The 24,736-nt window shown below is 37.6% G+C and overlaps 1 protein-coding gene across 1 annotated transcript; it reads right to left on the bottom strand.

Annotated features, from left to right (window-relative positions):
• Nucleotides 1-500: 500 nt before the first annotated feature.
• Nucleotides 501-24,676, bottom strand: BLZF1 (basic leucine zipper nuclear factor 1). Its single transcript, XM_061160276.1, has 7 exons — nt 24,334-24,676; nt 23,414-23,490; nt 12,412-12,851; nt 10,487-10,686; nt 7,785-7,913; nt 5,824-6,043; nt 501-1,845 (listed from the first exon to the last, which is right to left on the bottom strand). Exons 2-7 carry the CDS (start codon nt 23,442-23,444, stop codon nt 1,660-1,662), a joined length of 1,206 nt encoding a protein of 401 aa, XP_061016259.1. The 5' UTR covers nt 23,445-23,490; nt 24,334-24,676; the 3' UTR covers nt 501-1,659.
• Nucleotides 24,677-24,736: the final 60 nt, after the last annotated feature.

Genomic DNA, 24,736 nt, shown 5'->3' with positions numbered 1-24,736 from the left:
GCAGTTTGAATTTACTTAATAATTAGTGATGCTGAGCATCTTTTGATGTGCTTATTGGCCATTTGTATATCTCTTTTGGAGAAATGTCTATTACTTTGCCCATTTTTTTTAAACTGGATTTTTTTTTTTTTTTCGGTTGTTGATTTGCAGCCCTTCATTTAGTCTCATCAGTAGACCCTTAATACATGACTTGTGAATATTTTCCTTCATTTTGCAGGATCCCTTTTCATTTTGTTGAGTGTTTCTTTTGCTATGCAGAAAGTTTTTAATTTTGATGAGGTTTAATTCATCCGTTTTTTTCTTTTGTTGCCTGTACTTCTGGTGTCATAGCCAAGAAATCATTGCCAAATCCACTGTCATGAAGCTTTTCCTCTATGTTTTTGTCTAAGTTTTATGCTCTGTAAACTTAAAAGAAAGACTGAAGAATAAGTTGTAAATAGTATAAGCTAGATGAAGACTTGAATTGAAGCACATTATTCTGGAGGGGAAAAAAATCAATATTTAAACTAAAGCAGGTAAAGAAATTTATTGCCACCCACTTGAAACTACAACTCAGATGAATCAGACCGAAAAAAAAAATCATTAAGTTGACATTAAAATATATTGTTACTTGATCAGATTTGTCTTTTGAGGATTTCTTGACTGATAGGTAAAGAAACCAATTAGGGTAATTTGTTATAAACATTTTTGTGGACGTTTTTATAGGCCTCTAAAAAGGTGTTTTATGATGGCCCATCATAAATAAATAATAACTCGTTACATAATAAAAATCAATTGATACATTGCATTTTTGAGCTTGAGTGATGTTCTCCAAAGATCTTACTTTCTCTGCCATATTTCATAAGTACCAAATTGGATATTCCTATTGTGCTGCAATTGCCAAACTGAGCTCAATAGTTGTTTCTTCTGTAGATCAGTTAAATCCATTTAAAATACAGAATCCCCTGCATAAAACCAAAATAAGAACAACGATTTTGCTCAAGCATTTGTTAATGTGGCTGTAAAATATTTAAATTTTTTTTTAACATTTAGCATTTATTTTTAAAATAGTTCCTCCACCTATGTTATTTCTGTAAGACTCTTTTGTACTCTTCTCCAAAATCACCAAAAAGAGAAAGGACTCCTACCCCATTCCTTCCCCAACCCTTGCAGCTACTTTTGTGTTAGAGTGAGGGTCAGAAAACTTTTTCTCTAAAGAGTCAGATAATAAATATTTTAGGTTTTGCTAATTATATAAACCCTGTTGTATCTACTCAATTCTGCTGCTGTAGCAGAACCACAGACAACAGTAAATGAATGGGTATGGCTGCATATGACCCAAGGCTATAGTCTGCCAATCTTATGTAAAATATATAGCAAGATAATAAATTAGGGCCTGAAAGAAAGGTATAGAATCTAGTCCTTTAGGAAAACCATCCTAACATGCCTGGAAAGTATTGTCTACTTATATATATCTACACAGTTTCATTTTTTTTCTTTACCCTGAGGTATTTATTAAAGGGTAATCTGGAGTCCAGTACATGAAACATCTTTGGGGATATATATTATTTAAATAGAAAGTGATAATACTTCTAGCATCCAAAGACCCCCAGCTCCCAAATAATAATGACTCTTGGGTAAAAAGCAAGTGCCTGTAGTGTGCCTCCACCATATTGACTGTTAAAGCGCAATAAGTTCTCCCTGGCAGTGATTGCAGCAATTGAAAGTTATATTTTCATATCTTGTATAGGGATGAAATCGTCCAATATTTTTCTTTGTAGCAAGTAAGGTGGCTGGTGAAGACTCAGAAAATGGATTATCAGGTGAGCTTTCTGTACATGTAACTGGATCCAAAATGCGTAGAACCTAAGGAAAATAAAAGGTAATGTCACATACACAGCAGTGACTACAAAAGTCCTTGGCTTACTAATATGTAACTACTCATACGTTCTATTTCATTAATATGTAACTACCATAAAAAGTAAGATCTGAATGATGAATTTGACTCGAGAACTTATGCTTTTTCTCAAAAGCTCTAAATTTAACAATGACGTCTAGTTGTTATATTACCTAGGTTACCAATTTTTAAAAATAAAGAAATGCTCTCATGCATATTGATGAAAATATATGAAAACATAGAAGAAAATAAATTGATACAGTTATATCAATTTTACCATAAGTGATACCCATCTTTATCCTTAATCAAAATATACTTATTACCTTTCTCCTTCAGGCCTTCATTGAACTGTTTTGAAACTGGAATTCTACCTTTATTCTTCCATTGAAATGTATTTCAAAGTTTTTGATCATTTATTTGTCAAATCAATGGCTTTTCATTTCTTTTTTTTCTAATTTACATGCAATATTTTATGCTAACAATCATGTTTTTGTTTCTTGGATTCATGAACATCATACACTCTCAATTCTTCTGCTCTGAATTTTCTATTCCATTTCATTTTCTGAGACCCACAACTGGAGGAAATCTTGGTTTGAAAAAATTCTCTGGTTAAGGGCAAAGATAACATGGCTGGCTCATAGCTCCTGTTTCTCATTTTCATATTCTCCTAACCATCATCATGGGGCTTCCCTGGTGGCCTAGCAGTAAAGAATCTGCCTATAATGCAGGAGATGTGGGTTTAATCCCTGGGTCAGGAAGATCCCCTAAAGAAGGAAATGGCAACCAACTCCAGTATTCTTGCCTGGGAAATCTCATGGACAGAGGAGCCTTGGGAGCTACAGTCCACAGGGTCGCAAAAGAGTTGAACATAACTTAGCAACTAAACAATGACAACCATCATGATATGATGAGTATGAGTTACTGTGCAAAGGAGACTGGCTGCGGAATTAGAAAGGAACTGGGAAAAGCAGTGAGGAAAGGAGCTTTCTCTTCTAGGTAAGGCTTATTCAAAACAGCTTTCAGAAATGGCTCAAGATGTCTGTTTCCCTAGCTCTCATATTGTCCAATAGGATTTTTTCCTTCTAAGTTACCAATGTACCCAAGGAGCCACAGCTAATTAAAAAATGTCCTGGCATCATTTAAGAACTACCATTCCATTTCCATACCTCTGTTTTTCTACAGGATTATTGCTTCTTCAATTTAGTTTTTGATATTCTTCTGTTTTTATGGAGCTTGGTTAGATGCTAAAGGACAGAGATAAAGGGCTTATCTTAAAGCTGCTTATAAACTGAGAAGGGGAAATAAGAACGGTACCCCTATTCTCTATATTTGTAAGTACCTTATGTGTCTTTAGAGAGAAACAAAATGCCAAATGAATACATTAAAGGAGACTGAGATACCAAGAGAATAAAAGGTTTCCAAATTTTAGCCTGAAAGTGATAAAGATTTTAAGCTGGGTGCCTTTCAGAGATATCACTCTGTACCAAGCTAGTGGATGAGAGAAGGGGTGGGAACCAAAGCAGACAATGGGAATAAGAGAGAAAGGAAGTTTAATGCAATAATTCAGCTAAGAAAGGTTGATCTTGAAGCAATGTGGCTGAAGGGTCTAAGAGACACTGAGGAAGGAGGACTGTCAGTTTTGTTCCCTGAGACAATGTGGTGGATGAAGGACTGGAAGGAGTGGATGTAAACCAAGACCAAGCCCTGAGGCTACCCATCATTGTATGGTGAAACAGAATGGTCAGAGAAAAGAGAAAAGTCCAGAGGGTGTAAGGTTACATCAGCCATGGGAAGAGAGTGTTTCAAAATATCAGAAGCAGTTAATTATACCAGACGCTACTGGCAGCAACGGAGTGGGAAGGAACACAATCCAACCCCCCCCCCCCCACCCCACCCCCCAACCCCCCGCCAAAAAAGAATAGAAAAGGAGAAACAATTTTGGATAACGTTCAGTTTCAGGGACTAATTCATTCAGTAAATAGCTGAACACCTACTATGTATAAAGGATTATGCCAGACTTGAGGAAACACAATGCCTATCTTTAAAGAGCTTACAGTTTGGGAGGCAGACACTCAAACTGCAATGTAACATGATAAAGAGCTATACTAAATTTATGTACAAGATGAAATGGAAGCCTAGAGGAAGGAAAATCTAGGTTTGCCTGAAGGAATCAGGGAAGGCTGATTCTTAAAAGCAGTGCAGTGGTTGGGCAAGAAGAGAGATTGTTGGGAGGCCATCTTGGCAGAGGGAAAGTATGTACAGAGGCATGAGATACAGTGGCCCGTCTGTGGAATGAAAGTGGTTAACACAGCTGGGATGTGAAGTGCAGGGGGTAGGCACACCTGGGAAATGATCCAAGGGAAGGGGAGCTGGAATAATGATTGATGAAAGGCCTTCTATACAAGATGAAATAACACAGATTGAGTAATGAGGGAGATTGGGAGTCCTCCGAACACGAGTACCAAGATGATGGGATTGACGTTTTTGAAATAACACTCTGGCAGCAGAGGATGGCCTGGAGGTAAGTAAAAAAAGCAAGGGAGGGATACTGGTTAGGAGACTATGCTACTGTCTAGCCTGGCAATCAGGTGTCTAAATTTGGGAGAGGCAACAAATTAGAAGAAACTGACAGGACTCATAAAAGCAACAGGTTTAGGGGATGAAGGATATAATAATAAAAATGATAGCCACTATTTATTGAGAAATTACTGTACCTATATGGGAAATGGCTACAGGCTTTATATGTATTATTTTATAGAATCTTCAAAACATCCAATGTAATGGGTACAGTTCGCTAAGCTAGGAAATACAGGAGAAGAAACAGGTATTTTTCTTTTACTTTTTTTCCCCCTCTAGAATGGGAATACAAATACAAAAGCAAGAGGTTGTTCTATTTTTAGCTGTCTATGGGACGAGCTGATGGAGATGTCCAGCTGGGTATGTGTCTTATTCTAGAAAAAAAAAGTCTCAGCTGAAGAAGTCACAAGCATAAAGCTATGGGGATTAGCTAATGATAGTCCCGAGATGATACAGAAAGTTAGCTACGTGAGTAAAGGCTCAAGAGTGGGCACAGGAAGAGGATTCCCCTCCCCCCACCAAATACTGAGAACGAACAGTCACAGAAGTAGCAAAGAGTTGGGAGAGTATGACAGCTTCAGAAACTGAGGGAGTTGAAATAAAATGTGACAAAGTACTTAAATATTCATGGCCTTTATGAGAGTCCTTTTTGAGGACAGTGGAGCTGGAAGTCTACTGAGAAAAGCAATGGCAGGAGTTGAGGAAGGGAAGTATGTAAGTAGAAATAAATATGAACTGCTTGTTCCAGATTCTTGGTTGTGAAGGGAAGGTGATAAGACCATATGTAGAGAACTTAAGATAGAGGGAAGAGTTTTCTTTTTAGATGGAAGACACTTGGACATGTTCTTAAACCAAAAGGAAAGAGTCAACAGAAGTACCTGTTAGTGGGAGGTGGGATAAGCCTGGGGGAATATGCTATGCTTTGGAGAGGCAAAGAGACACCTTTTCCAGTAACAGAAATATATGTAAGGATGGAGGCCACATAAGCTAGGCTTCGAGATACCAAGCTGGGACCTGGAGGGAGTTTTCTGCCTCTACCCTCTTTTTCTTCTGTGAATGAGGAACCAACGTCATCTACTGAATCTGAGGTACGAGTTGTATAGAAACCAATAGGGCAAGCAGCTGAACTAAGACAGGAATGGCCATCTTTAAAAACAATTACACTTTTTTCTCCTCAAAAGTATAGTAATAGAGTTTGAGAAAATTAAGCTCAGAGGATGAAATAATTTTCTCCAAGGTCACTAGCTCATTAGCATGAGAATCAAGTTTGATTCCATATTTCCTAACTCCCAGTGCCAAGCACTTTTCCTTATAACATGTAAGAGGACAGTCTTAGAGGTTTTACAGATCACGAAAGAGAAATATTTTACCGTTTCAGCCATTTTTTCTGCTGGAGTACTGCAGAATTCAACTGTTGATGGAACCTTTTTTTGACCATTTGTGCCAACATTTCCCAGAAGATGAGAATTTACTGCTTTTGCCAACTTGTGATTTGTTAATGCTAGTTCTGCTGTGCTGTGAGGTTGCCCGCTAGGGTAGTAAGTTTGCTCCCTTCCCCACTGCAAAGAGACCAAGAGCTCCTCCAGCAACCTGCAGCAACACACAGCACTGAACATTAGTAAGAGGATAAAATATAAAAATCAAGAATGCTGAGAAACATGTTTCTGAAATCATATACTTTCTTTCTCCTCTTTCTCTCAAGAGTTCAATAAACCAGGAAGTCTGGTAAAATAAGTCAGATTACAGAAAGCACTTAAACTGATTTTACGGTTATCTGGAAATCAACAAACAGTACCTTTTTGGTTCTCTTATTTTAGTACAGGTAAAATATAATATACTCAGGTAGTATTATAGAACTACTTATTTAATTTGTGCATTTATTGAGATGCTTATATGGTATGTGTGTATATATATGTGTGTATGCATATGTGTGTGTGTATATATATATGTGTTATGTGTGTGCGCATATATATATATATATATATATATTTATAAAATAATTTTTTGGTATTTTATTGGTTGATTTTTAAATGATAAACCAACCTATAATTCTTGGGGTAAAACCTCCATGGCCATGATGTATAAAGCTTTTTATATATTGTTGGATTTGAATCACTAAAATTCTATTAAGGATTTTTGCATCTATATTCATTATAGATAGATATTGGCCTGCAGTTTTCTTGTAATGCCTCTGTATAGTTTTGGTATCAAGATGATGTTGGCCTCATAAAATAAGGTAGAACTGTTCTTTTATTTTCTAGTAAAGTTTGTATAAATTTGGTTTTATTTCTTCCTTAGATGTTTGTTAGTATTTACCAGTTGATCCATGTAGGACTGGAATTTCCTTTATTAGAAGAATTTTAACTACAAAGTAAATTGCTTTAATAGGTCAGGGCTATTCAGGTTATCTGTTCTTGAGTGTTCTCTTAGTCTGTCTTTTAAGCAGATTGTCTATGTAAGCTGTTGAACTGATTGGAAAAGAGTTGTTCATAACATCCCCTATTATCTTATGACTACAGACTCTGTAGTGTACCCCTTTCCTTCTTATGCTGTGTATCTTTATTTTTTTTCCCCTGATTATACTGCCTGGAGGTTTTGTAAATTTATCCTTTCAAAGAACCAGTGTTTGGTTTTCTATTTCATTTATTTCTGCTCTCATCTTTTCTTTCCTTCTGCTTAATTTACTCTTTGTATTTCTTAAAAAGGAAGCTTAGTTTATTGATGAGCCCTTTCTTTCCTTTTCTACAATAAGCATTTAAAGCTATAGCTTTATTAATTCCCTCTACACTGCTTTAGTTGCCTCCCACAAAATCTGATATTTTGATATATTTGTGTTTTCATTCTTCTAATGTCCCCTATAATTTTCTCTTGACTTTTACTTATTTAATTTGTAAGAAATCAATTACATAAAAGTATAAAGTTTTTTTAAGGAAGACTTTCAATTTTGACAGTTCTGGTGCATATGGACATGAAAGTAAGCTCTCATACTGTAGAACAGTTCTCAAAAAGATCTCCCTCCAAAGTAAAGACCAGTACACTTTTTGGCTTCTACCAAAATCTATACAAAACTGCTAAAACTGTAACCAAAAACTACTTTTAAATGCAAAAATTTTTTCCATTATAGATATAACTAATCTCTCCCCCACTAAGAATATAAGAACATGTCTTCTGTTTTTTTCATTCTTCCTCCTTTCCCTGGGCTGCTATTTTAAAATGCTACTCAAAGTATATGCTCAGTGAGTTAATAAATGTAGAAATATGAAAGAACTATAACAATAACAAAAATTGCAGGAGAAAGTAGAAGGGCTCAGAATGTAAACAAGTGCCATACTTCTGCGTAGCAATCATTTCCTGACGAAACTGTTCCCGTTCACTCAGGAGATCTTGTATAGCGCTCTGTGCATCACGGTTCTGACGCTGCAGAACTGCTCTGGAGTTGGTTAACTCATCTGCCATAACCCTGGAAAAGATCAAAATCTTACATATAGATTCTCAGGCAGTGTTAAAAAGTTAATATACCTACCTCTGTCACTGTCATTTTTAAAAACTTAGAAAAAAGATTTAACACTGTCAAATTACTTCTCAGTTTTTAAACCTTCACTTCAGTTCAGTCAGTTTAGTCACTCAGTCGTGTTCGACTCTGTGACCCCATGAACGGCAGCATGCCAGGCCTCCCTGTCCATCACCAACTCCTGGAGTCCACCCAAACCCATGTCCATTGAGTCGGTGATGCTATTCAACCATCTCATCCTCTGTTGTCCCCTTCTCCTCCTGCCCTCAATCTTTCCCAGCATCAGGGTCTTTTCCAATGAGTCAGCTCTTCGCATCAGATGGTCAAAGTATTAGAGTTTCAGCTTCAGCATCAGTCCTTCCAATGAACACCTAGGACTGATCTCCTTTAGGATGGACTGGTTGGATCTCCTTGCAGCCCAAGGGACTCTCAAGAGTCTTCTCCAACATGACAGTTCATAACATTTAAAATGTTTATGAGCTTAGACCTCATTAAAGGGACTCAATTAAAATATCTGTTTACAAAATGACAAAGAAAACAGTGTTTTAACTTTCCTGTTTAGTGACTTTGGAATGTACTTCAGTCTCACTCTAGATTAATCAAGTTTTGGAAGAAAAATAACATTCAGTTCAGTTCAGTTCAGTCACTCAGTTGTGTCCGACTCCTTGCGACCCCATGAACCACAGCATGCCAGGCCTCCCTGTCATTGTTCTCAAATAGAGAAAATTTTAGGGAAAAACAAAAGTTATTTTTCTACCACTCATCACCTTTTTGCCATTAGAAAAACATTAAATATAGAGAGGTTTGTATAAAAGGAAAACGAAGTCTTCTTGTCCAGCAGCCTGGCCCCTCCTCTTATAATCAGTAATCAATAAAGTAACCAATACATTTTTCTAGAAAAAAATAACTTATACATACATAAGCATAAAAGTATGTATAGAAATAAATATATTAATTTTATTTACAAAAAGGAATTATTTAATACAAACTTCTCTGTAGTTCACTTTTTCACCTAATAATTTACCTTGATGATTTTTTTCATATTAGCATACACAGAGCCATTTCATTCCCTTTTTTGTTTAAAAAAAAAAAAAACAGCTTCATGTTTTCTGATTGGATGTAGCAAAATGTATATAACAATTCTCCAGTGATAGAATTGAAGCAAAATTTTAAAGTATTTTTATTCAGTTGAAAAATCTTACACCTAAAATTAAAGTCTCAGACCACAGTAACCACTGAATTCCTTAAAATGAAAACAGTTCTGACGTTAAAAGATTAAATCAACTAAAATATCAATAAAGTTTGGTTTCACTATTATTGCCCCCAAAGTATTACTATTAACATTGATCAGAATGTTTAATAAGTTACATATTGTAGTAATCTGTAAAATGCACGATTTACTTCTTAAGCTGTTCAGTAAAAATTAACTTATTCATTCTAAGCCAATAAACAGTAAATTCATTTCTCCAAATACATCCTTTATTAGTACAATTAGAAAACAAATTAAGGATTTTAACAGAGTAATCAATTATTAGAAAGTATCACTGATATTAAGACATGAAGAAATAATTTTCTAAAAATATATTCATTACAATCAGTGGTTCTTAAGGTACAGCCTGGAAACCTTTGGTGTTTGTGAGAAACCTCCAGATGATGTTATTAATCAATGTTATTAAACATATGTGAAGCACTGAGCTAAATGCTGAAAATACACCAGACGGATAACACCCAGATTCTGTTCTCCAGTAACTCAAAGTCGGAAGGAGGGGATGAATAGAAAATCGTAACATATAAGAGACCTTCCCAACTACCAGTGTGTTCATGGGCCTGAGGTTCTCACCTCTACTGGAGAGGTAGCCTCGTCCAGTACACCATGCAGATTATTATCGCTTTCTATTTGTGCATGGAGAGAAAAGGTTGGGAAGCTCTATAATGATGTAGTTAAATGAGCAATGAGAACAGAGTCTGAGAGACAAAATAAGACATTATGGAGTGGCAATGATAATGTGAGTTTTTAGAGAGGACGTGGGGAAAAATCTTCTTTTAAAAATTTAAATATTTATTAGCTGTCTGAGTTTAGTTTTGTTTTGATCTTAAACATTGTAGTCAGAGTGATTTCCACTACAGAAGAGTAACTTAGAATTCTGGAATGAGGGAGTAGCTTTATGCTAGCACTTTTCCATTTAGGCAGATTACATCCAGAGGAGATGTAATCCATCTCTTAAATCATGTATGAGTTAATTTGACAATCTCAGTCAGAAATTTTCACACTACAATCCAGGTTTTTTTTTTTTTTTGCATTAGAAGTGTCAACAAATCTGACAGAGCAAAAAGTAGGAAATGAATTACTATTTATTGTATGACCCATCCGGAGAAGGGAGAGTCTACCTCTTAAATAATGTATGAGGTAATCTGACAATCTCAGTCAGAAATTTTCACACTACAATCCATTTTTTTCTTTTTGCATTAGGAGGGTCAACAAATCTGGCAGAGCAAAAACTAGGAAATAAAATAGAAAATACCTGCTTGCGAGGAATTTACTTCGCCACACATCACATTGTATCGACATCCGTTCTAACTGTTCGGAAAGCTGAGCGATATTTCGACCCAGGGCTTCATTTTCTAAAATAAGCTGATTTTTCTCACGGGCTACACGTTCAAAGTGATACTGAAGGTCATCCCCAACAGAAGCCACCAGTAGCTTTTTTAACTCACGATTGACCTGGAAGAAATCATGACCAACACAAGCTCAAAGTAATGCCAGTGAGTTCAATGTAGCAAAATGAACAGAAGAGAAACTGCTTCATGTAATTTGGACCTCCATTACTACAAGTACATATCAAAAAGTGATATCAAAAAGTTAAGTTTCATAATATATACATACCACGTCTATATCTCTATTAATCTATAGTCCATGTGGTTATAATTTGAGCCTCTTAAGAGTACAAATCATTATCATAAAAATTACAAACTGTCTCTTGTCAACATTTAAAGGCAAAAAATTAAAAACTGAACCAATAAATTTTGCTAAAAAGTATGACAGTGTTCTATAAATCTTTTTCAACATTTAAAAATTGGTTTCTTTGTGCCATAGGATTTTTAAGAATTTAAGCAAAGAAAGCAATTCAAGATGTCTATAATCATGTTCTTCACATTGTTATAAAAAATGAAACAAAATTAAAACGAATGTCCAATAAAAGGTACTGGTATATGGTACAGTCATTGAAAAACACTGTTGCTATTAATGATGATATTTTAATAGACATGGAAAAATATTATCTTGAGACATGGGAAAATATTAACAACTAAAAAAAGTAAATTACAAGGCAAAAATGAACTCAATATGTATAATTATGCATTTATAGCTGGATGGTATTTATAAGTGATACTATTTTCATTGTTTTTTTCTGTATTTTCCAAGATGTTTACAAATAAATATGTACTAGTTTTGTAATTTCAAATTAGTTATTTAAAATATATTATTAAATACATTAGAAACAATATTTGGATAAGAATCAGTAACCATGGTGTCACTTATAAAGACTAACATCTAGTAGAAAGATGTATAATCTAACAAAGTGGGCAGTGGTAAGGCAATATTTACTAAGATGTAAAGATTAAAGACTATGAACTTTTTTTTAATAGCCTTTAAACTTTACATTTTAGCAAATATTGCCTTACCACTCCTCACTTTGTTTCTCTGTTAGTCACCTGATGTGAAGAGTCAACTCATTGGAAAACATCCTGATGCTGGGAAAGATTGAGGGCAGGAGGAGAAGGGGGTGACAGAGGAAGAGATGGTTGGATGGCATCACCAACTCAATGGACATGAGTTTGAGTAAACTCCGGGAGACAGTGAAGGACAGGGAAGCCTGGAGTGTTGCAGTTCATGGGGTTGCAAAGAGTTGGACATAGCTTAGTGACTGAACAACAAAAGTTTAAAGAAAGTAAATCAAGCAATATAGGTAATTTCCAATTTACAATGAAGATACCAATACTTATTCCACAATCTTCTTTATTCTAATTATCATCTATACATAGAAAAAATACTTGGAATTTATGGATTCTTAAAGCAAGGATTACTATCTAGTCAATTTGGTTAATCTCTGGCCTGTGAGTTCTTAGCTGTAACCTCCTTAATAACTTATAGGTGGTCTTGCACAACGTCCAAAGTACCTCACATTGTCCAAAGTACCTTACAGGTCATCTTCAACCATGTTTAGAATATAAGTTCCCAACATAAACTAATTCTAGTAGAGGCACTAAGAGAATGAGAAATTTAAGAGGAAGCTTTTTGGAGTAATGTCAAGTTATAATGAATGACATTCTAAGAGAAATACATTTTATTCTATATTTATAACACTGTGTATGTGCATTCTAACATGCAGGCTTCGAAGGCCCAGGTGTTAAGAGCCACTGTCATTAGCGCTGTTGAGGCTGCTCTTACCTCTGACTGCACTCTGAGCTGGTTTGAAAGGCCTTCTTTGTCCTGTAGCAACCTCCGTTCAGAGTTCTTGAGCTTTTCCAACGTATTCTTTACCTCGGACAGTTCTTTTCTGGGTTCTGTGACTCCCTCTGGCTGGCCAAGGAGTTCTCCTTTGTGCTGTCCCAGAGACTTAACCTTTGCATTTTTGTAGGGGATATTATGGGTTATAGCAGCTTTGGGAACTAATATTCTTACAGCTTCGACTTCCACGGCTTTTTCAGTCAGAATCTTCCCTAGCTGAAGAACTCCTGGGCTCTCTGATGGGACTGCTTTCTTTCGTGGACTCTGAAGGCTGTGATGTATTATAGGTTGGATTCCAGGAGTAACTTCAATAGATTTAGGTGGCTCCTCAGTTTCCATTCCATCTCCCGCTCCTCGGATTGGGGATGGAGTAAGGATGACTGTAGGATGGAAAACAAAACAAGCTATTTGCTGTAAAGAAATGCCAGGAAAATGCCAAGATATACTTTACCCTACATTCAGAATTCCTGGCATTGAAAAAAAAAAGAAAAACTTTAGAATAAAAATTAAATTTCAAAACAATCCTGTGTCAACAAAGAATGAACGAAGTCTCATAGGTTCAAACCTTCCTTAAGTAAATGGTTTCTCTCTTGGTAGGAACTGCAAGAGATGTGGAATCAAGGTATTTGGTTCCCACTTCTACTTCCTAGTATGCTGTGCTGTGCTGTCGATTCAGTCGTGTCCAACTCTTTGCGACCCTCTGGACTATAGCCCGCCACACTCCTCTGTCCATGGGATTCTCCAGGCAAGAATACTGGAGTGGGCTGCCATGCCCTCCTCCAGGGGACCTTCCTGACCCAGGGATCGAACCCATGTTTCCTGTGTCTCCTGCATCGCAGGCAGATTCTTTACTGCTGAGCCACTGGGAAAGCCCACTTCCTAGTATAATCCTAGGTAAATAATGTAACTCTGTATGAATCTCAAGTTCCTAATCTGAAAAGTGGAGACAGTAACAAATATGTAATAAATATGCTACAAGGTTGTGGTAAGAAAGACTGTAGTAAGATCAAATGTCTGGCACATTGTGGACACTCAATAATCTTAGTTAAATATAAAAATAAATGGAGGCTATGTATATACCTATTTGAAAGTGTTTATCTCAGAACAGACTCACCTGTTTGTGAACTCTTAGCAAAGAATGCTTCACAAACTATCCACCTGGACTACTCTCGTAGGCCTCTAATCAGGCGTCTGTTTCTGCTATTTATTCTTCTAGATGGCTTCTTCCACCACTTACTCTGATTCTAACTTATCCCTTTAAGAAGCCAGCTTAAACTCTACTCTGCATTAACATTTCCCAACTTTTAGCCTACACTCTGAATGCCTACGCTACTTACTATCTCAACACTCAGTGTGAATCTTAATCATGATCCATAATTATCATTTATGGGTTTTATTATATGCTAAATCTCACTTTCCCAATAAATCTGATAAACACTCTGTGGCCAGGCACCAGGCCCTAAACAAATGGAAGGAGCAGGACATTATAGAAATGCCATGGACTCTGGGATTCGCCAGAGCTGGTTCTTAGTCCTATTTCCACCACTGCTTCCTGTATGATCCTGTACAAAACCCTGCAAATTATCTGAGCTTCAGTTTTAGCCTCCATGAAATAGATTTAACAATACATCTAGGGTTACCTGTGTCTTCAACGAAAGAATGGTAAGTAACAAATAACCAACATTTATAAAGACTTAGCACATGCCAAACACTATTCTAAATACTTTGCATTAAGTAATTTATTCTTAAAATCTCCCTTTGAGGTAGGTGTAATTAGCTCTCCTTTACAGATGAAGAAAATGAGGCACAAAGAGGTCCAGGAACTTGCCCACAGTCACACCACCCAGCTAGTAAGTAGAGGATATTGTTGTCGTTGTTATTCAGTCGCTCAGTCATGTCTGATTCTTTGTGACCCCATGGACTGCAGCATGCCAGGCTTCCCTGTCCTTCACTATCTCCTGGAGTTTGCTCAAACTCATGTCCATTCAGTCAGTGATGCTATCCAACCATCTCATCCTCTGCTGCCCTCTTCTCCTTTTGCCTTCAGTCCTTCCCAGCATCAGGGTCTTTTCCAAGTAGACAATGCAGAATTTAATTATAGGTAGCCTGGTCCCAAAAATTAAGGCCTTGACTACTGTACACACTGCCCCTTCCAGTGTAGAAATGTCTTGCACAGAAGTAAATGCAGATAAATGATAGCTCCCATCCCCCTTCCTCTGAAACACTTAATACAATCATGTACATGTCTACTAATTTGCTCAATTGAAATAAATTATCTCCCTGCATATAAGCCAAACCTGACTGCTGCTGCTGCTGCTGCTAAGTCGCGTCAGTCGTGTCCGACTCTGTGCGACCCCATAGACGGCAGCCCACCAGGCTCCCCGTCCCTGGGATTCTCCAGGCAAGAACACTGGGGTGGGTTGCCATTTCCTCTCCAATGCATGAAAGTGAAAAGTGAAAGTGAAGTCGCTCAGTCATGTCCAACTCTTTGTGACCCCATGCACTGTAGCCTACCGGCCCCTCTGTCCATGGGATTTTCCAGGCAGGAGTACTGGAGTGGGTTGCCATGTCCTTCTCCAAAACCTGACTAGTCATCCTTAGTTCAGATAACCTTTGGAAGGCAGCTATGCTCATTACTATACTACCATTGCTCCAGTCAAAGAACAAATAGTTTGTTTCTTTTCTGTTTTACTTTATCTAAAATTAAGCAGTGTAAGAAGTTTCACGGAGTCACCTTTCTCTAAGAAAGGGCTAATTTCACTAATTGATTCAAGGAAATAAGTGGTTTAGAGCTTAGAAAGAATTGAGGATCTGTGAGGATAGGAAATGTTGGAAGCCTCGAAGAGATGGCTGGAATGACACCTAACTGACATGGAATTCCTGAATTAGTAAATTCACTAACATTCCTGTGAGCAACAAGTGAGATTCCTTGCCATTTTACAAGTCCAGAATACATTTTAGAAAATGGAGGCCAAAACCTAGGAATGGTAATGACAATTAGCTTTTATTCACTTTACTATGTGCCAAGAACTCAGTTCTACTAAGTCCTTCAGATGCATCAGTATCATTTTGGTTTTACAAGTCTCATGACTTAGCACAACAGTACCCATTTTGCAGACAGAAATAGAACCAACGAAAGGTTAAATAGCTTGTCTAAATCATCAGTGTCAAACTAGGATTTCAGTCCAAATATGAATTCAGAGCTAAGATGTTAATTGGTCTGGGAAAGTGTATTAGTCCCTTGGTCATGTCCAACTCTGTGATCCCATGGACTGTACCTCACTAGGCTCCTCTGTCCATGAAATTCTCAAGGCAAGAATACTGGAGTGAGTAGCCATTCCCTTCTCCAGAGGATCTTCCGGACCCAGGGATTGAACCCGGGTATCCTGCATTGCAGGCAGATTTTTGGGTCTTCCCACAAACCAAAACTATTGCACCTTATCAGCCTAAACTTGTTGCCTCTCTTAACAGCCCTATTAGGTTGCAAAAGCCCACAGAATTTATATAACAGTTATAGCAAGCTTAAAAAAAAACTGCAGATCTTATCTGCATTGGACCCTTGAATGATTTCCCATCACTCTCATAATAAAAACCAAAATCCTCACCATGGCCTACCTGGCCCTCGGTGATCTAGTCCCCTGGCACATCTCCTGGGTCTCAACTTTATGCTGTTCACTCCCTCAGATCCTAAGTTCCAGCCTTATTTGTTTTCTTTTAGTGTCTCAATAGGAGCAGACACCTTCCTCTTCCTCTGCAAACATTTCTTATTGGAATATTCTTCCTAACTTCCTCCTCCCTACTGACCTTTCAAATCTCAGTTCAAACTTTCTGAAGGGAAGCCTTTCTCTAGTCTTCCAAGATTATATGCTTCTACAGCAAAGACCATGCCTTTCTTTTTACCATTTATCAAAACGGTTAACTGACGCTTTGTTCAGTGTAATTAGAAATACACTGTTTGTGCCTTCCACTGGGATGTAAGTTCCATGAGGGTCGGGACTATGTGCCTTGTGTTTACCGTTGTATTCTTGGTAAAATGCCTTATACCTAAGACTATCTGAGGAACAATTAATGCATGGTAACAAGGGGAAAAGGATGAGCACATGTAATAGTGGTGATAATGATAAACTTCAGAGTTTATCATTAAGGGGAGAGAAAGCTAATTAATATGATAAAACATAATTCTGCTTTTTATTCTCTTACGCTAAAGTGCTACAAAGTTATATCACCATACTCCAGAACTATTTTTTCATTTAACAGATTTTTGTAGAGTTTTTTGTAAGTATGTAGTAATGGACAGGGAATCTCAAGTTATGTTCATTAGACAAGAGGTAGAATGACATCTGAGCTATAATTAAGGTGTTCTATTTAATAAAATATTTTATAGTAGAATAAAGTATTTGTCATTTCTGTATTAAGTGTTAACTAAGAAACTTGGACTTTAGGACTGATTCTACTTTCAAAAAGATGAAAAAAGGAATACTTCAGAAAGCGAAAGGGTTTTGTAGTTAATTCATGCACATTAGCATGGAGGACAATTCCCAAAAATGAACTTTTTTAAAAATAAAGGTCTATTCCCATGCTCTCAAAATCTGGTTTTAAGTTTGTCTAAGTGTACCTAATGCAAATTTAATCTTGCCACTCAGACATTCCGGCATTTAAGAAGTAATGTAGAACCACAAATTAACTACAGATTAATAATTTAAAAGACCATAAAAAGACACACTAGAGCTATACCATTCAGGCCCACTGAACCTGAAGAAATAAAATTAAATATGATTTTTAAGTAAGTCATAACATTGTTGAGTTGGAATTTTAGGTACTGAAGATTCAAGAACAAACCATAAAATGGTTAATACTAAATTTAAAAGGCAAAGAAACATTAATGGGTACTTAATAGAAATCTCTTTTCAAACAAAATCTGTTATAAAACTCCAGTCAAGAAATTAATCACCTTTGTTCAAACTCAGTTTACACTTAACTTTGTTGAAGCTGTTCTACTTACTCAAGCATTTGCGGGAACCAAAGCTGTACTGTGTATTACCTGGCCGCTCCCTCTTTGTAACATCTATACTTCCAGCTAATGTGCACAGGCAAGGAGACGGGTTGGGAGCCAAGGCTTTATGTTTTCTCACCTGGTAACTTACTTTCATAGTTCTGCTTTTCTGTGACGCACATAGAAGTCTTTATTACATATGCACTAGGCCCAACCCGGGGCATATTCAAGAGCAATTACCTTTGGTCTGGTGGCCGGACAATGACCTTCTGTACAAGCTCTGTAATATGAGCAATGTTTGAGTAAAATATCAACCCCTTTCCATTCTTTGAAGGGAACCAACAAAACAATCCTTCAATTATTCATCAATATTAATTTCTACTTGTGATCACTTATCAAAGAATGAAAACATATCTAAGGTTTACAGCTCATTCTTTCTGCCTTTCTCCCACATTGGTAACATGCAGGGAAAGAACAAATATTCTACAGTAGGGGTTGGCAAATTTTTTCCATAGAGGGCCAGATAATAAATATTTTAGGGTTTGTGGACCATGAGGCAAAATTAAGGATATTATATAGGCATTTATATATGAAGAGAAAAAACAAAATTTTAACGATGAAGTTCAAATTATAATAACAATAAAAGTGGATTTTTTTTTTTGTAATATAGATCTAATAATGAAAAGAACAGTTCTTTTTATTTGGGATGTGTGTTTGCAAGCATGCTCAGTCATGTCCAACTCTTTGCAGCCCCATGGACTGTAGCCATCAGGCTCCTCTGCCCATGGTATTTTCCAGGCAAGAATACTGGAATGTGCCATGCCCTACTCCAGGGCATCTCCCCGACCTAGGGATCGAACCCTCAGCTCTGGCATCTCCTGCACTGGCAGGCATCTGGGAAGCCCTTTTATTTGGGATAACAGTTGGCTTAAGTGGGATTCAAAGTTAGTGTTCCCTATTATCAAACTGATTGCAAATATTCTCAGAAGGCCTAAGAGCCCTAATTTGCCAACACTTGCTCTAAAATACTGAGGCAAATTTGCTGTAGCAGAAACTAGTTGAGACACCCACATTATTATGTTATAGTCTTTATTCTTTCTGTCCATTCAACCTGTCTCCTACAGATGTTTTGTTCTCTCTCTCTTTCTTGCCTAATTGCACCCTGAGAATGATTGCCCTCTCACTAAAGTTGTACTAAGCACATGATGTCTAGAAAGCATCTGATGTCAAGAAAATGCTCCTGTCCTTTGTGAGCATTCTTCATTCCAGAAAGGAGGTCATACAACGATAACCTTGAGGACCATCAGAATCAGTTCTAGAACCACCTGACGCCAGCCCTAATGATCTTAATTAATGTCTCCAGGAGGAAAGAAGAATGTAAGAGGACATCAGCCCTGATCCTTATCTACAGCCCTATTTTCCACTCTGAAACTGTAAGACCCCTTGCCATCCTTCAGGAAAGGGACAGTCTAGACAGCGTTAGCCTGCTGTGGCCCCCTTTGCCTGGCAAAGTACTGGGTTGCCCAAAAGGCCCCTTGGGTTCTATAACATCTTATGGGAAAACCCAAATGAACCTCTTGGCCAACCCAATAACAAAGCTACTCTTTGCCCCTCCTCCAAAGCTCTGTCTTCACATTTCTATTCGGCACCAGTGAACAGAGGCCAAGTTTTCAGCAACAAAAGAACATCACTTTATAGTTTGTTATTAAAAAGACATTTCTCCTTTTTTCATAAAATTGTAAATCTTTGAAGACAGATACTCAAAGTCAGCCGGATCGTTATAGGGGAAAGAACACTGGACTCTGAGTCAAAACTTAAGTCTCTACTGCCACTTATTATATGACCTTGGGCAAACCATTTAACTTGCTCACGCCCCCACCCCCCCACCCAGGCCCCCACAACCCCTATATCCTACAGTGCTTTCAGAATAATGCAAACACAAGAGTATTTTTCTCCCATAGATGAAATTGCTGAGAGATCCTTAGGGAAGGGACTGCCTTCTAATGTTTGTATCATCAGCTTACCTTAAAGGTATTTGGTGCAGAAAAGGTGAATACGTGTTTTGAAGTTCATCAATGTTAACATTAACACATCACCTAGAAGATTTCATTTCAACATCCAATAATTATTTAAAAATTGCTGAGTTTTTTCCCACTACACAAAATCAGTAATTACTCATTTATAATCTGACAAACTTTTCAGATCATACACAGTTCAGCTATAAAACAGTTATTAGGGATCATCACTTGGTGATTTTAAATTAATATTCTTTTAAATGTCACCAATATCACCTAATAAAGTTTGGTTACCATTTAATTAGAAAAATATACTATAGGCAGTGAATTTAAGAGTTAGGCCCACACGTACTGACATGGAATCCAACCATTCCTTTTGTCACAGGCCCCACAAATAAAGAGTTTCCTGGTCAAATAAGTGTGGGCAGTGCTGCATACTATATCTCTTTGGAGTTGCACAATGTACATTAGTATATTAAAGGCTCTGAGGGGTCCTATAGTATAATTTCTCCTCTAATCCAGCATTTCCCAAATTTATCTACCCATGAAGTCCTTTTTCACCTAATAATTATTATTCTACAGACCTAGACTTAAAAGTTAGACTATTTATGGAATTAAAAGTATCTGAACATCGCAGACCTTCCTATTTGAAGGTCAGACTAAACTGTCTGACTTTAATCCCTTTACTTTCAATTTCAACTTTGCTCTCTGAAAAAGTTTTGAATTCGAATTCTAATTTTCTAGCTGTTCCTATTTACTGCATGTTTCTCTTTCAATAACAGCCCTAGCAGCAAGGACACATCCCTCTCAAGATGGCTACTGCTCAAATGTCCGCTGAGAGGAAGTTCTGTCTCCTTAAGCCAATCCTGCTCCTCTTCTGAGGCAGTTACAGGAAATGCAAGCAACCAACAAACGTCAACCATGATAAGTAAGTTCACCCTTTCTCAGGCCACGTGATACAAGTAACTCTTCTTCACTAACAACAGTCATCATGATATTACATAGGATTAGGACTAATAGCTGAATTATCTACTTCACTGTAAAATTAAGATCAACTGAAACAATGTATGTGAAAGTGCTTTATAACTCTAATCTTCATTACAAACAAGTAACAACAAATAATAATTTAATTTCACAGAGGCCTTGCAATGACTTTTAATTACTAATGATAATGTTGTATGTAACTTTTCTTTTTGCCAAGAATCACATTAACTGCTTTCATATTAGTTACGATTTAATTGCTCTTTTTCCCATTAATCGCCAGCTTATTACTTTCATTTCAGTTTCTAATTTGCTTACTCTAATACTATAAAAAGCCTCTGGTGACTCTGAAATGCTGTTGCACATAGCTGAATTGATTCAATTAAATATTTATTAGCATGATCTTCACTTCCTAAACACATTTAAACCCCCTTTAACGAGTTTGCTGTTGGAGATCTGCTTGCTGCAAAACTGACTTCCAAAGAATAGTTTCTCATCTCACTCCACCCTGCCCCGCCCACCCCCCTCCCAAAAAAAAGAAAAGAGTTTCTCCATAACTCACTCCACCCAAGAATAACCTGAAATAAGAGGTGCTCACTTTGGGACATGCTAAGACTTATCTATGTCTAAATGAAGATAGTAGACAGTAGACTGTAAGGGTCTGAATCACAAGAGAAGAGATCTAAGCTATAGATAGATTTGGAAGTCATAAGTATTAAAGTAATGAAAGTAGAAGAGAAAGAGGGCCCAGAAACATTAATATTTAAAAGATAAACTAAAAGAAGAGGAGGATTAAAAAGAAACTATAGGCCACACGAGGTGGCACAGTGCTAAGAATATGCCTGTCAAAGCAGGGGACACGGGTTGGATCCCCAGTCTGGGAAGATTCCACACATCCCAGAGCAACTAAGCCTGTGCATCATGGCTACTGAGCCTGTGCTCTGGAGCCAGCATGCCCTAGAACCCACAGGTGGCAACTAGTGAGCCTGAGCACCACAACTCCTGAGGCCTGCGTGCCTGGAACCTATGCTCTACAACAAGAGAAGCCACAGTAAAGAGAAGCCCCTGCACCGCAACAAAGAGTAGCCCCTGCTTGCTCCAACTAGAGAAAGCTGATGCAAAGCAATGAAGACCCAACACAGCCAAAAAACAAAACAAAACAAAAAACTATAGCTAGAGCAGTGGTGTCCAACAAGACTTCCTACAGTGATGAAAATGTTCTATATCTGCGCTTTCTAATACAATAGCCACCAGTCACATGTGACTACTGAGCACTTAAATGTGGCCAATGTGACTGAAAACCTGAAAAAAAACCCGAAAACGTAAAAATTTTTTAATTTTTAAGAAAATATTATTAAACTCAAATAGTCACATGTCGCTACTGCATTGGGCAGTGAAGGGCCACAGAGTAGATGGAAAATAAGATGAACTCATGGAAATCATAGAAAGAATTTCAAACAGTGGGAATGAGTAATAGCATGAAATGCTCTACAAAGGACAAGCAAAGCAGGACTAATAAGTTAACTATTTTAGTTAGCAAGTATTCTGAGTTGAATTGTGTCCCACCCCAAATATTCATAATGTTGTCCATACCTCAGAATGTGACCTTATTTGGAAATAGAGTCTTTGCAGATGTAGTTAGTTAAGATGAGATCATATTGGAGTAGTGTGCATTTCTAATCCAATATGACTGATGTCCTTATAAAAAAGGATAAATTTGGACACAGAGACACACACACACACACACACAGGGAAAAGGCCACTGAACAAAAATGCAGAGATCATGGTGATGTGTCTATAAGATATGAACTACAAGAAATTCCCAGCAAGCCACCAGAAATTAGGAGAGAGGACTGGAACAGATCCTTCTCTACTGCCTGCAGAGGTAGCATGGCTCTGCCAACATACTCGTCTTGGACTTTGTTGTTGATGCTTAGTCACTAAATCATGTCCAACTCTTTGGTGACCCCACAGATTGTAGCCCGTCAGGCTCCTCTGTCCATGGGATTCTCCAGGAAAGAATATGTGTGAGTTGCCTTTTCCCACTTCAGGGGAATCTTCTCAACCCAGGGATCAAACCTGAGTCTCCTGCACTGGCAGGCAGATTCTATACCACTGAGCCACCAGAGAAGCCCATGATCTTGGACTGTGTTGTGCTGTGCTTAGTCGCTCAGCTGTTTCCGACTCTTTTCGACCCCATGGACTGTAGCCCACCAGACTCCTCTGTCCATAGGGATTCTCCAGGCAAGAATACTGGAGTGGTTGCCATGCCCTCCTTCAGGGGATCTTCCCAACCCAGGGATCGAATCCAGGTCTCCTGCATTGTGGGCAGATTCTTCACCATCTGAGCCACCAGGGAAACATGAGAATACTGGAATGGGTAGCCTATCCCTTCTCCAGGGGATCTTCCCAACCCAGGAATCAAACTGGGGTCTCCTGCATTGCAGGCGATTCTTTACCAGCTGAGCTACCACGGAAGCCCGGATCTTGGGCTACTAGACTCCAAAATTGTGAGACAATAATTTTCTGTTGTTTAAGTCACCAGTTTGTGATACTTTCTTTCAGTAGCCCTAACCAATGCAGTAAGAAAAAGGTATTCTATATCTGCCAGTTGTTTGTCTATCTACCTAAATCTTTAAAAAGGTATGCTTTTATTTACTTAAATCTTGATCTTCTAGTGGACAGAGAACATAGCTGTAAAAATTTGCTCTCACTACTGTTTAACACCAGTAGCCATCTAGTAAATACTACCAAACAATGTTAATATTCAGACATATATCTTAAGTACTGAAGTGTAAACACTGTATTAAAAAACAAACATGAAGAGATAATGAAGCACAGATGATTCCCAAGGGCTCTTTGGGGTTTGGTTCCCTGGCTCAAACATTCCTTCATCCTATTGTCATAAATTTCATGTTTTAAAAACAATTATCACAAAAAGAAGAATACTTACCTTTGGTTTCTAAGCTTTCAAGAGTAGTCATTGTTTTTCACCAATGAAAATGTACCCCAAGACTTCTACTGAAAAACCTAAAAATGTATATAATGAAAGAATTAAAACAGTATCATATAAATATATTCACCAAGTCCCTGTAATTTTAATATTATGATATTCTACTTGCTTCTGCATTTAGTAAACTTGCATTTGGAAGTGCCCCTTAAAGCCCCTTTCGCAAGGTAATATAGTTATGACTACCAAATATCTTAAAAAAATCAGGGGTAGCTTACTTTCAAATTTCACTGTATACTCTAAATTACCACTAGTAGACTCTAAATTATCAGATGTAGGCCCTTAAATTTAGCTCAGAAATAGTACTGTAGTTAATAAGGGGCTTTTGTATCACTGATGGACACCAGGAAATTAAAAGCAGTTAAACTAATTAAGTCCTCACGAGACATCACTGACACTAGTTTGTTCACTAAATCCTGGAGAAGGGAATGGCAGTATTCTCGCCTGGAGAATGCCATGGACAGAAGAGCCTGCGGGCTATAGTCCATAGGATCGCAAAGAGTTGGACACGACTAACAACTTAGTGTTAGAGCTTAGTGTTAGTGTTAGTTGTTAGAGCTTCTAACACCACCACCACCACCCACTGTTCATTAAATAGGTCATAGAGGAGCTTCTCTTCAGATGTCTGACAAGCGACAAAAAAAAATTCATAACTTAATTTGCACTTCTTGGTAATAAAATTAAAATGGCATAGTATATGCTTTCAGAAATGTATGGATGGCCTTAAAGGCGGTACAAGCCTTTCTGGAACAACAGGCAACCTTTCCCTAAATCCAAAGCGGCTCAACACCAAAACTTCAACTCGTACCGCCGTCCCTTTCCAAAATTCCCTCTTAGTTACACAGGTCCGTTCTGGGACTTACCTCTCAGATTCTTACTCTTCCTATTGCAGGGGGCCTCACTTGACAGAATCTTCGTCCAGATCTCACTGGTTTAACGTCAGGCACTCCTCTAGCATTCTGAAGCCGATCCGCCCAGGCCTTGGTGACATCAAGCTTCTGGTTCACAAATAATCACTTCCGATTACTCAGGGTTTCGTTTCCGGAAAATTTTCCAAAAGAAAAATGTCAACTCACTCTGCGATGCATTTAAACTTAAGCAACATAAAACATCTGGTGTAAGACTTCAGTAAGTGGAAACTGGATAAACTCCTATTAAAAAATGTAGATTATTTGGACCTTAGCCACGTAGTAGCTCCAACTTCCGGTCACCTGTCAACCAAACGGAAGTGACGATCGGGGAAAGAGGTAGGCAGTGTTCCGTCAC

This window comes from Dama dama, chromosome 14 (assembly GCF_033118175.1).
Source record: "Dama dama isolate Ldn47 chromosome 14, ASM3311817v1, whole genome shotgun sequence".
NCBI lineage: Eukaryota > Metazoa > Chordata > Mammalia > Artiodactyla > Cervidae > Dama > Dama dama.
This window is presented reverse-complemented; position numbering and strand designations above follow the sequence as displayed.